This window comes from Delphinus delphis, chromosome 12 (genome assembly GCF_949987515.2).
Source record: "Delphinus delphis chromosome 12, mDelDel1.2, whole genome shotgun sequence".
Taxonomy (NCBI): Eukaryota; Metazoa; Chordata; class Mammalia; order Artiodactyla; family Delphinidae; genus Delphinus; species Delphinus delphis.
This window is the reverse complement of record NC_082694.2, coordinates 27,107,103-27,119,593: the sequence shown is the minus strand read 5'-3', so window position 1 is coordinate 27,119,593 and position 12,491 is coordinate 27,107,103. Positions and strand designations below refer to the sequence as shown.

General features: G+C 48.9%; 1 protein-coding gene across 1 annotated transcript; it reads right to left on the bottom strand.

The window, feature by feature from the left end:
• Positions 1–1,927: 1,927 nt before the first annotated feature.
• On the bottom strand, positions 1,928–12,205 carry BOLA3 (bolA family member 3). Its single transcript, XM_060027500.1, has 4 exons — positions 12,076–12,205; positions 9,782–9,905; positions 7,575–7,663; positions 1,928–2,173 (listed from the first exon to the last, which is right to left on the bottom strand). The coding sequence occupies exons 1-4, from the start codon at positions 12,127–12,129 to the stop codon at positions 2,108–2,110; spliced, it is 333 nt and encodes a 110-aa protein (XP_059883483.1). The 5' UTR covers positions 12,130–12,205; the 3' UTR covers positions 1,928–2,107.
• Between the last annotated feature and the right edge of the window lie 286 nt (positions 12,206–12,491).

Sequence of the window (12,491 nt, the reverse complement as noted above, 5' to 3'; positions counted from 1 at the left end):
AGCCACAGTGCCCTTTATGACCTAGTGTCTGAAGCTGCAGTCACTTCCACTTTAATCTGTTCTTTAGAAGCAGATCACTACGTCCAGCCCACCCTCAGGAGGAGGACACTTACGCTCCACACAAGTAATCAACATGTATCTAATTCTGTGGTCTTTCTGTTCTCACTGACCACTGCCTTCTTCTTGCCTCTGGGACTTGGGTGTTCCCTCACTATACCACCTAAAAGCTGTCCTGTGGGGTGTCTAGGTCTTTTGGAGGTGCCCTGGGCCCTCAGGAGTTGTTTTATCCTGTCTTTTCAAATCTGATACAACTTAGTGAATCTATTCCATGTAAAAGGCAGTTCTGCCTTGGCAGGACACCAATCCCTCCCCCAGACTGTGGGGTTAGAGAATAATTTTAAACCAAAAATGAGGGCACTGTATGTGAACAGAATATTTAAAATTTGTGCTGCTCCAAAGCTCTGGGGCTTAAGGTTGTTTTACCTACATACTTTTATTTCTTAGGGAGGTAAGAGGGATCTTAAGAACTGATAGTGACCAGTGATTTCTCTGGTGGTCAGTTCCATGAAACACAAAGGAGGCGTTTGAGGAAGGAGTGGATGGTCAACCTGCAATCGCTATGGCGACAGGTCATGTGGAGGACTGAGAGAGGCAGTGGATGTGATTTCTCATAAAGCTGTCCAGTGGAGAGATGGGAGCAGGAGGGCAGGAGCCACACTGCGAGGGGCGGGTGAACCCATCAGAGCTCTCGGTTGTAAGCAACAGATACTGACCAGGCCGATGTGAGCAGAAAAGAATTCAGTGAAAGGATATGGGGATAATCATAGAATTTCTGGGAACATTGATGAAGCAGCTTCTGAAAATGGGCCGGAAGAGGAAAACTGGCCAGAGCCCAGATCATATTGCAGACACAGTGACTACCACCATGGACTCCAGAGACAGCGGCCTATAACACCGACACCTCCCAGAACACTGGACATTGCTGCCACAGCTGCCAAAATGGACACGCCACTGCCCCGCTTCTCAGCGTCACTTGCTCCCAACGCAAAGTTCAAGGCAGATCCATCTGGCTGAGTCTAGATCATCTGCCTGTGCCGTGTTTGCCAAGGAGCTAGGAAAGCAAGCCTTTTTAGCTTCTGACACTGGAGGCGGGCTCAACCTCCCACCAAGATGCAAAGGGTGGGAGATCTTCAAACGTGAAGAAGACCCTGATCCAGGCAGCCCACACTCCTCAGAGTTCACTCCAGGAAGTAAGAAACTTGAGGGTCCAAGATCATTCTTGTAAGAAGTTTGGAAGGAAAGGGAAACAGAGTGGTGAACTAAGGGAAGAGCAAAACCAAAGGGTCTTTCCTTTTCTTTTTGGTAAAATTAAGGGACCTGAGCAGTTTCACAGAGGAGGAGAAACAAAGTTTCTTGACAAGACAAGGAAGCTGGCACCCCATTCTGCCTCTAGCATCAGGACAGAACTGTTCAAAGACAAGACCACTTTGAACAAAAGGACATGCTTCTGAAGCAAAGGGACTAAAAGCATTACTCATGACTGTTCAAAAATTTCATATAGTCTTTCTTGGTCTGCTTCTTATTAATTACATTATCCCCATATTAAGAATGTTGCCAGGACTTCCCTGGTGGCGCAGCGGATAAGACTTCTCGCTCCCAATGCAGGGGGCCTGGGTTCAATCCCTGGTTGGGGAACTAGATCCCACATGCATACCACAACTAAGAGTTCGCATGCCACAACTAAGGAGCCCTCAAGCTGCAACTAAGGCGCCCACGTGGCGCAACTAAGGAGCAGGTGAGCTACAACTAAGGAGCCCCTGTGCTGCAACTAAGACCCAGCACAAATAAATAAATATTAAAAAAAAAAAAAAGAAGAATGTTGCCTAGCACAGAGCAGGATTAAATAAATATTTTTGTAATGAAAAAATTTTTAGTTGTCTGTTGCCTTTAATTAACATCTAAATAGATATCATATTCTTCTATAATTACAATATGGAAATGTCCATGAACAAAATAGATAAATTTTTTGTCATATGCCTAGGAAAGAATGGTGGCAATAAGATACATCCAAGGTTTCAGCAGCAACATCTACGCAGCCAAGGCGTGGTCAGTGTTTGGGGACAGAGGTAAATATCCGCAGTCCGTGCATACCTTTGATTTCTTCTTTTAGTGCCTAAGGAAGCAGAAGAGCATCATCATTGTTTTGTATTTGACACTGATTACAATAAGTCTCTATGGGAGTATTTTTATATAGCTCTATCTCTGTAGGAAACTTTGCACACACTTTCTTTAACAATGTTTCCTTTTTATTTTTGGAATCAGTATTTAAGCTGGCTCAAAAATCAAAAGGCATAAAAGGCATGCAGTAAAGTCTCCCTCCCACACCTGTCCCCCAGTTTCCACCTCCAAACCAAATAGAGAACTGTTGGTATTTTCATGTGCATCTTTGCAAGAATTTAAAAATGCATATTCAAACTAATATTAATATATATTCCATGCCAATACCTTTTTAAAACACAAATGATAGTATTTCAAACACAGTTCTGCACTCTCTTTTCCCCTAACACTGGGGATCTTTCCACATCAGGCACAAAGCATGCCCTCATTCTTTTTTGTATCAGCATAGCATTCCATTATATGTATCGTAACTTTTTAGCCTGTCCCCTAATGAAGAACTTTCAGGCTGTTTTTTGTGTTTTGCTATTTTGAGCAAAGAACAGCTGTTCTTTAAAACCACACTGGGAGTCCCCTGGTGGTCTAGTGGATAGGATTCCACGCTTTCACTGCAGAGGCCTGGGTTCAATCCCTGGTTGGGGAACTGAGATTCCACAAGCTGAGTAGCACAGCCAAAATTTTAAAAAATTACTTGAATAAAAGAAAATATATAGCTTCATGTAAAAAAATTTTTTTTTAAATAAAAAGATAAAACCACACTAATCAGCACCAATTCCCCAATTTTACTCTAAATCAGAAAATAAAATTGTAAATTACGAGATTTGTTTAAGGTTACAAATGATGTCAGGGCCCAAGTGTAAATGGGCAACCACAATCAAATAGATATTTAGCTCTTGCAGTACCAGGAGACACACTACAGGACCTGAATGAGGCATGAGAGTCTAAGTCCTTTTATACTAGGCCCAAGACATCACAGTGGGGTAGACATTTTTTTCCAGTCTATCCAGCAATCTCCCTTCTCCCTTTCCACTTTAATTGTGTACTGCTGGTGGGACTACCAGTTGACCTGTACTGAGGTAGCTATGTGCCCCTGGACCAGCCTGACTGGTCCAGGGGAGGCACATGACTCAAACTGGGCCAATCAGAGTCTTCCCTGGGATTTTTCAGTGTAGAGCCTTCTCTCTTGGTCACCACAGATATACCCTGTCTTATTGCACTTTGCTTTACTACATTTTGCAGATATTGTGTTTTTTCACAAACTAAAGGTTTGTGGCATCCCTGTATTATCAGATGATGATTAGAATTTTTTAGCAAAGTATTTTAAAATTAAGATATATAGTTTTTTTTTTTAGACATAATGCTACTGCACACTTGATAGATACAATATAGTGTAAGCATAACTTTTATATACACTGGGAAACCAAAAAAATTCATGTGCTTGATTTATCCTCATGGTCTGGAACCAAGCCTGCAATATCCCTGAGGTATGCCTGCATACTGGAATACTGTCACTTGGAGGCAACTTGGAGTCCTGTTCCCCACCAAGAAGAGAAAGCCCATCTCCAGTAGGAGAAAATGAGGCCAACATACAGAAACTGGAAGCTCAGAAAAAGACAATATGAAAGAACAAGCAGATGAACTTAAGACCCTGAATCTAGATAATTTCATTACATGGGCCAATTAATTACCTTTGTTTGCTAATGCTCGTTTTAACTTTGTCTCTGCCACTTACAACAAAGAGAATACTAACACATGCGGTCAAGTTTATTGAGTCAGAAGGATCCTTAGAGATAATCTAGTCCTATCTCCATCTTTGATAAAAAAAAGAAATAGAGTTTATCCCTTGTCCAACGTCAGCACGTGAGTAACAGCAAGTGAGATAGAACCTGAACCCAGGGAATCCTGACATCCTGGCCACCCCTGATGCCAGGAGCTGTGGTTGTGTTGGGAGCCAATGAGCTGCCCCACCATCTCCATATTCACAAGTAAGCCCCTCAGCTCTGCAGATAAGCAGAAATGCCCCTGGAAAAAGCCTCATGTCACTGCTGCGAGAGGGAAACACAGCGCCCTGAGCCACATGCTCTCTGCTTTCTGCAGGCATGGAATGTTCCCTAGAGGCTGTCCCTGTGTCTCGGCCACAATTCTTAAAGCCTCTGTGGCTAGATGAGGGCCCAGTCACAGCTTCACATGAAAGACCCTGGACAGAGAAACCATCCAGGCTTTGATCCCTAAGCCCTGTGCACTTCCCCTTCCAGGGCCTTCTCCCCACTCTCTTGCAGCCCTCAGAGGGCTCCCCAACACAGGTCACAGGATCTTACAGCTACAGAGGGCCTTAGAGATCACTTGGGTCACTTTAAATAGGTCAGGAAACTGAGGCCCTAGTAGGGAAATGACTTGGCCAAAGTCCCACAGTTTATAAGATGTACAGTAGGTAAACATTTTTCAGCACCCACTGTGCCCATGGCATTATGCTGGGTGCTGGGGACACAAATGAAAAAGGCATGGGAAAATGATAAAAAAGGTAAGGAAAGTAACTCAAGCCCATAAGAAATGGATTCAGCACAGACTGTGATGGATGCTGCCAGACCACAAGCCAGCTCAGCGCTGCTGCGGGTACTGTTAGGAAGAAGCATTTGCTACCGCACTGGCCGTTTGTGCAGGAGGTAGCCCAGGAGCGGGACGGCCGGAGGTGCAGCAGGCACAGGGCCCAGAAGAGCAGGTGAGGAAAGGCTGGGAACCTGCTGCAATTCACCAGGAAAAGCCTGGCTTTGAGTCAGGCCCATGGAGGGGAGACTGAGGCCGACCACAAAGAGGATCAGAAATCCCAGATGAGGGTGGGACGGGCTCCATGGGCAACCAGGGTGCCCAGCGAAGGGTTCTGAGTAGGGGAGCAAGGGCAGAGGCACCCTTTGGGGAGGATGATGGACAACAGACAGGAAAGAGGGCAGAGAAAGGGAGAGGGCAACTGCTATTTACCAAACGCCCTTCCCATGCCAGCACAAGGCGGGCACGTGTGGCCAGCACCTCACGTGGTCTTCACCAACGAGGAATCTGAAGCTCTAGTTGCACTGTAACGTGCGGAGCTGGGATGGACCAGCTCGCCCGACACAGAGGGAACACGGCGCTTGCTCTCCTCTGTGTGGCTGCTCCCCAGGGCAGGGGCAGGATGGATGGGGAAGGAATCCTCATCATCCTGCCATCACTGGGGCCTGGCCCAAAGCATATGGTGGTGACGCCCTCTGCCACTGCCTCCTGCCTCACCCACCCCACGGCAAGCAGTGCTTGGCCCAGCAAAGCGGCTGCTATGGTAACCCAGGCAGTAGCTGCTCCAGGTTAAAAGTACACCAATGCCAGGAGGTGAATTCTCTGAAGTGGAAAGCCTTTCAGGCATTAAACATTTAATTTCTCTGTAAATCAATTAGAAAACCCAGGCCAGCTCTCCTTACTCTCTATAAACGCTCAAAAAACACTGATTGAGCTGTTTTATGTACCAGGTCCTTTGTTAGGTGTTGGGGACACAGCAGTGAAGAAAACAGACCTGGGTTGTATAAGTGAATCACTCTGCTGTACACCTAAAACTAATACAACATTGTTAATAAACTATGCTCCCATATAAAATAAAAATTACAAAAAAAAAAAAAGAAGAAAAGAAAAAGAAAACAGACCTGGACCTGGCCTGCATAGTCTGCTTCCAGGGCAATGACAGACAAACGAGCAAGGTTCTCCAGCAAGGACGGGGCCAGGGAAGGTACATGTTCAGTAGGGGCCCAAAGGAAGCCTTGAGCCCAAGATGATGTAGGTGACATTCTCCCAAGCAGAGGAAAACTGCTGCCCCCTGAACTTGTGGCAGGTTCCTCACAGCATTTATAGGTAACAGTGATGATGATGGTGACAGCAGCTGACATTTATGAAGGACTTAGCATGTGTCAGACACTGTTCTCAGTGCTTTACATGACTTTACCACTAATCCTCAAAAGAGCCCTTTGAGGCAAATCCTATTACTCTCCCTGTTACAGATTAGGAAACTGAGGCACAGGGAGATTAAGTAACTTGCTCAAGGTCACACAGCAGAAAGTAGCAGAGCCCAGATTTGAAATGTGGGCAGTCCAACTCCAGAACCTGCATCCCTGTAACCATGGCTTCAGGCCAGGGGATGTGCTGTACTTAACAGCACCCCCAGGTGCCCAGTTGCACTAGGCAGCCTGAGTAGTTTTGATAACAAAGTCCTACCAGTTGGGGATGATCTGGGCCAGTTGGGTCTTCCCTGCCTTGTCTTCTACCTCGGCTCCAATCCCTGGGATCACATGGGGCTAGAAGTGCTTCTGGAGGACAGAAGTGGTTGCTGTTCCACCCCAGATTGCCCAGTCAGACCACCAGCACGCCTTAGGGCTGTATGTGCCCGCATCCAAGTGAAGGTGGACTCCACGAGGAATCCAAAGATGGATCCAACAAGAAACCAGACCACAAAAGGCCCTCGCAGGGCCAAGGGATGGAGGCAGGGACCTAAGTTTCCAGGACACAAGCCAGAAAAGCCTGGAGTCAGGCGGTGGAGGGCATTCATTCCCTGCCAGGCAGGTGGGAAGACAGCATTTGAGCCTGGCAGAGGAGTGAGGGAGGGGCAGCCCAGGTAGGAGGTCTGATCTGGACAAAGGTCCAGATGCATGGAGAGACCAATGGGCAGGGCTCAGAGGTAGACTCTAGGCCAAGAAGGGTGGGGAAAGGCCTGGAAGAGCAGTCTGGAACACCTGGACTCGACTTTCATGACCAGAGCTGTGCTTTACAAAAGTTAAACTAGTTCACAAAGTGCAACTTTCCAGAATGACGTCAAACACACTGGCTGAACAGGGTGAGTTTATAGACATAGGCCCAAGGGTCAAGGCTGGAATAAATTCCAAGTAAAATAAGCATAGAAAATGAATACGTTGGGCCTTAGTCTGGTTTAATCTGATGTTCCGGACCCCTGCTGTTGTCACTGGGTCCAGGGCAGCTGGAGCAATTCTCAATCAGGCCATCCTTCAATTTATCCAATTTAGGACTACTTTAGTAGTCCTAAAAGAGGCTTAAAAAAATATTCAAATCTACAAAAACATATATATTTTAGTACTCCTGTGTTTACAAATACTATTCAATATGCAACAATAACAGTACACAGTAAACATCGGTAGCACTATACAGGGAAATGCAAAATAACTATTGGGTGGCTTGTTTTCAATTTTGAATAAAATTCATATCTGCCTACAATCCAATCCCAGATAGTTTGTTTATGTTTTTCTCAGATCCTGAGTCCTGTTCACATGATTGTGGTATTGCATTATTCTTTCCTAGGACTGGTGGTACAATACCATCCCCACTTGCAGGCCCTTTCAGATGCGGAGACCAGTGGCAAGGCCTCTACTGACCTGATTTACCATCTGGTGCTGCTGGACAGTTCTCTTCTCCTTAAATTCTTCTGATTCAATTTGAATTTCATACATGGCCCCACAGCCTCCTGAAATAAATGTGATTTGAAAATGTTTCAATTATTAAGTTACAGCAGCCACAGTTCCTTATGTCCTTGAAGTAAGTACCACACAATCCAAAGGAGGTCTGAATGTTATCATTCTGTAGAAAGCTGCTAAGATTGTTAGAGGATCATGGCTTACAATCTGACCATGTCCTCCTCCTGGCAGGCTGCCTCAATCCAAAACATGCTCTTCCTTTTGTAAGGCACTTGCACTGCCCAGAATTTTGCTTTTGGGGTAGGAAAGATAAGGCACAAAACATGTAAAGCCTAGGAAATGTAGGTTTTCCTACTATTTCCTTTTATTAAGCCAGCAAATGCCATGGAAGCAGGTGGGAGGGACTGAATTTCAGTGCTCCACCTCCCAAAGGACTAGCAATTGGTATTTTTAAAAATGCAAAAACACACTAAAATGTGATTCAAAAACCACGTGCAATACTATCCAAAATAAAAGGAACAAGGAAGCGTGAGAGACAGGGACACAGCATTACAATAAACAGTGAAAACATGCTGGTCACGGAGCTGGGCTCTCCAGCGCCCCTGCTCTACAAGCAGCATTAAGGGTTTCCCCCTGGGCTGCGGCAGGGAGTGGGTGGCTGTCTGGGGATGCTCTCAAGGCAGAGCTTGTGTGGACCCATCCACCCCCAACCCGAGCTTTGTCTCCACATGGCTGGAAAGCTAGTGCTGATGACTGATGATAATAAAATGTGCTGCTCCAGCATGACACAAAGCGGCAAGAAAGAACTCAATAGGCTTTGTTAAGCTTTTTTCATGGGTTCTAGGAGGCTAAGCTTTAGCTAAACCAAGATTCCTAGCCTTGATCCCCTTTCTGCACTCTACCCAGGGCTGGGCAGAGTGAGACTGGAGGTCAAGTTCCAGCTCTCCCCTAACTGGGCCTGAGGCAGGTACAAGACTGGTGACAACAAGACCTCAGCACTGGGACTTCCCTGGTGGCACAGTGGTTAAGAATCCGCCCGCCAATGCAGGGGACACGGGTTCGAGCCCTGGTCCGGGAAGGTCCCACATGCCGCAGAGCAACTAAGCCTGTGCTCCACAACTACTGAGCCTGCGCTCTAGAGCCCACAAGCCACAACTACTGAAGCCCACGCGCCTAGAGCCCATGCTCCGCAACAGGAGAAGCCACCACAATGAGAAGCCCGCCCACTGCAACGAACAGTAGCCTGCGCTCGCTGCAACTAAAGAAAGCCCGCGCACAGCAATGAAGACCCAACGCAGCCAAAAATAAATTAAATTAAATAAATAAATTTTTTTAAAAAAAAGACCTCAGCATTGCCCTGGGACCCCTGCAGAGGGCTCACCCAACCTACCATTCCAACAGATCTTTAGATGGGTTAATTTCCTATAGTGTCCAGAGTAAAACTACTTTCTAAACTTTCTCCCTATCCTTGTAAATGTTATGTTCCCAGAGAAGCCAGTGAGCCCTCGAGCAATGCAGAGTGACAAAGACTGGGTCTGGGTGTGGGAGATGCCACCCCTGGCCAGCTCTTCCACATGTGTGTCTAGATAAAGGCCTTATCTTCCCCATCTGGTGTGGGCAGAAGTTGATATCCCAGCCTGCTCCTAACTCACAGTCAGCCTGAACTTTGAGGTGCCAGCGGCCATCTGAGAAAGGCAGGGCCTGTCTGGGGCTGGTCACTGGGCTCAGGACAGAGTCTGCCCTGGGTTCTGGCTCTGCCACCTATGCCCTGTGAAGGGCTAGGCAGGTTCTTAGACCTCTCTGGGCTCGTCTTCCTGGAGTCTGTTCTAGCTCTGGCATTCTAGGGTGTCAGAAGAATGTGGGGAAATTAAAGTCTGGCTCATCTCAAAGTCAAATTAAAGGCTGTGGACCGGAGCCCCAGGGTGACTGAGAGAGACCTAAATCTGAGCTGCGCCAAGCCTGCAACCACAAGTCCTCGCAGCTCCACGCCAATGTTTCTGCATCCCCACCTCCACCCTTGCAGCGGGAGAGGCCAAGGTCTATGTGTCTAAAAGCCACATGTATTGAGAAGCCACTGATGGCGAGTTCCATTCAAGCCTCCTGCCCTCTACCCCTCCAGCGGGTAAAATCTTACCAAACTCTGTGGGAAAGATGAGAGAAAACCTTACCTGAAATGTCAGTGACTTTGATAGCTGTAGCTTGAGGAAATTTTTCTTTGAGAATTTGGGTCACTTTGAGCTCCCCCTCAGTCTGCGAGGCAAACATACGCTGGGCACAGTGGAGAAGAGGAAGCTGCCACAGAACAGAGGAGAGTCACTGTGCAGGCCCCCCCTGCCCTCCCCTGCAAGGCAGGGCCCTGAGCTAAGTCAGGGGGACTGCATGGTGTCTGATGTCCATTTAAGCTCTCCAGGATGCAGAATAAACTTCTTTTGAGGGGGGAGTGGAGTTGTAAATAACTCACTTTGACTCTAGAGATAACAAGGGCCCCAACTTAACTCAACAAGTGTTTAACTCCTCATGACAGTGAGACACTAACATGATGACGGTTTAATAAGTGAGGCACCTGAAGCACTAAGTAATATGCCAAGGTTGGATCCCTTAATAAGATGCAGAGTCAGGAGAGGCCGGGCAGCAGCCTGGCTCAGGCATGCTCTGCTTAGGCCAGCATGCCACTGACCATGTACTGATGGGGCCAAATGCCACCCACCCTTTAAGCCTGATTAACATTCTACATTCTCTCCAGTGGGGTGTAACCCTGTGACCTACTGCTCAATAAGCCAGCTACCCTTTGCAATTCTTACTGGGAGAAGAAACAGAATTCTATTAAAGGACCTGAAGTCAGAACATTTTTAGATTATTTACCACTGACAGTAACACTCCCCCCTCCCCCAATGGCTACCCTAAGGACCCAGTGCTCCTGATGGGAATGTGTCTCAACTCTTATGGATGAAAGAGCACAAAACCATGTCAGCAGCCCCTTGGCTGGGCTGAGCACATGCTGAAAGGGGAGACTGAAAATAGAGCATGGCAGGCCTTCAGTGTCAGGCCAAAGATTTTGGACTTTGTTAGACAGGCTTCTTGGTGCCAAAGTACCAGTGCCTTTTGAAGTAAGTCAGGAAAGATTCCCAGATAATGGTATCATTACAAAGGGAGTAGTACCAGGCATCCCTGACTGGAGGAGGAAGGCAGGTGGAGGGAGCGCTGTTCATCAAGTGCTGGTGCTGAAGGTAACATCCCTTCTTCTCCTCAGTCCTGCCCAACCTCAGGCCTTTTCTGACGGCCCAGAGCAGGGTCCTGGGTTATAGAACCTCAGAGCGCCTCCTTTAAAATGCCCTGTGCATTGACTCTTTCACCAATTGGTCTTAGAGGCCAAGACTAGGTCTGTCTTGTTACTGCAGTCTTCTAGAGCTGACCCAGGGCAGGCCCTCAGGAGGACTTGGGTTATGGATGAATGAGTGAATGAATGAATGAGCAGGGGAAGAACCACACGATTCAAGGCATATGTACTGGGCACCTGCAAAGAAGTCCTGATTCTAGCAGGCAACTGAAATGCAGGTCAGGAGAAAGATCTGGAGGGAGGCTGTCTGAGTGATGTATACAGGGACAGAATCTTAAGTTGTGGGCCTGGGTAAGACTGGGGGGGCAGGGGGGAATGGGACCTCCTCTGAAGACAGTGCCCTGGGGGGCAAAGGCAGAGGGTAGCCAGGTGGCACGCAGAAGCGGCAATCACTAAGGAGTAAGGGTGGTTAGCACTGCTGACTCCTTGGGAGAAGCCTTTTCCTCATCTCAGCTGATCTGCAGGCAGCGGCCTTTAAACCAGTAATCTACTGACAAAATCCCCGGAAAGCCGACTGTCCACTCTGAGAATCACCAGCAGAAGTGTCCTTCATGCCTGGGGGAGGCAGGTCCAAGAGAAGGAGGAATGTGAGAGGAAAGCGAAAGAAGTGGATGAAGTGAGGAAAGAATGAATCAGAAACGGCGGAGAGAAAATTAGCAGGGCGCGTGGTGAGTGCCCTCTGCTGGCTTCCTACCCCGGGAGTATGGGATTTGGGGAGGGTCAAGGTCACAGAAGCCAGGCGGACTTTCCGGAGCCCTGACCCAGCCAACAGTCCCCGGCACGCACGCCGCGACTCCGGGCTATGAGTCCCATGTCTTCGGCTCAGTAAATCAACATTGCTTTTTCCGTGCCCGCTGTATTATGACTACCTATTCCTCTCGGCCTTAACCCCCACTCCGTTCGGGAGCTCCCCCAGCACGCGCCGGGCCTGACACTTCTCCCAGTGCCCGTAGCCGGGCCCACTAAATGAACGAACCAACGAGGGAGTGAATAAGAGAAATGAAGGGTAGGCCCTGGGCCCAGCGCGCCTCCCTCGGTGGACCACTTCCGCGGCCGCGGCCGGCCCCGCGGTCCCAGCGCAGCCCCCGCCCAGGGGAGAGCAGCCCGGTCCCCGCCCGCGCTCACCCGACGGGTTCCGCGGAGCAGAGGCGCTGCCGCGGCCGGGCTCCACGCCGCCATGCCCGGCCGACGCGGCCCGCCGTCTGAGGTCGCTTTGTCGCCCAAAAGACGCGGAGCCTGGGTCCAGGGCCGCCGCCGCCACGGGCTAGGCCGCCCCCTGCCGTCCGGAGGCCGCGAGCCGCCCCCGCACGCCCCGCCCACGCCGCCCCCCCACGCCCAGGGCCCTGTCTTCTGCCCTGGCTCTGGCACCGGCTTCCCCTGCCTCCCAAGGCTCTCCCCCAGCGGGTCCTTCCTCCTCTGCCTAGAAGACGGTGCTAGGTGCTCGGTCCTGCAGGACTTTCCCTCGTCCCAAGGACCCTGGGGCCCTAGGTGGAACGCCTCCATTCCAACTCCCCACCCGAAAACTTGCTGCTAAACTGAGG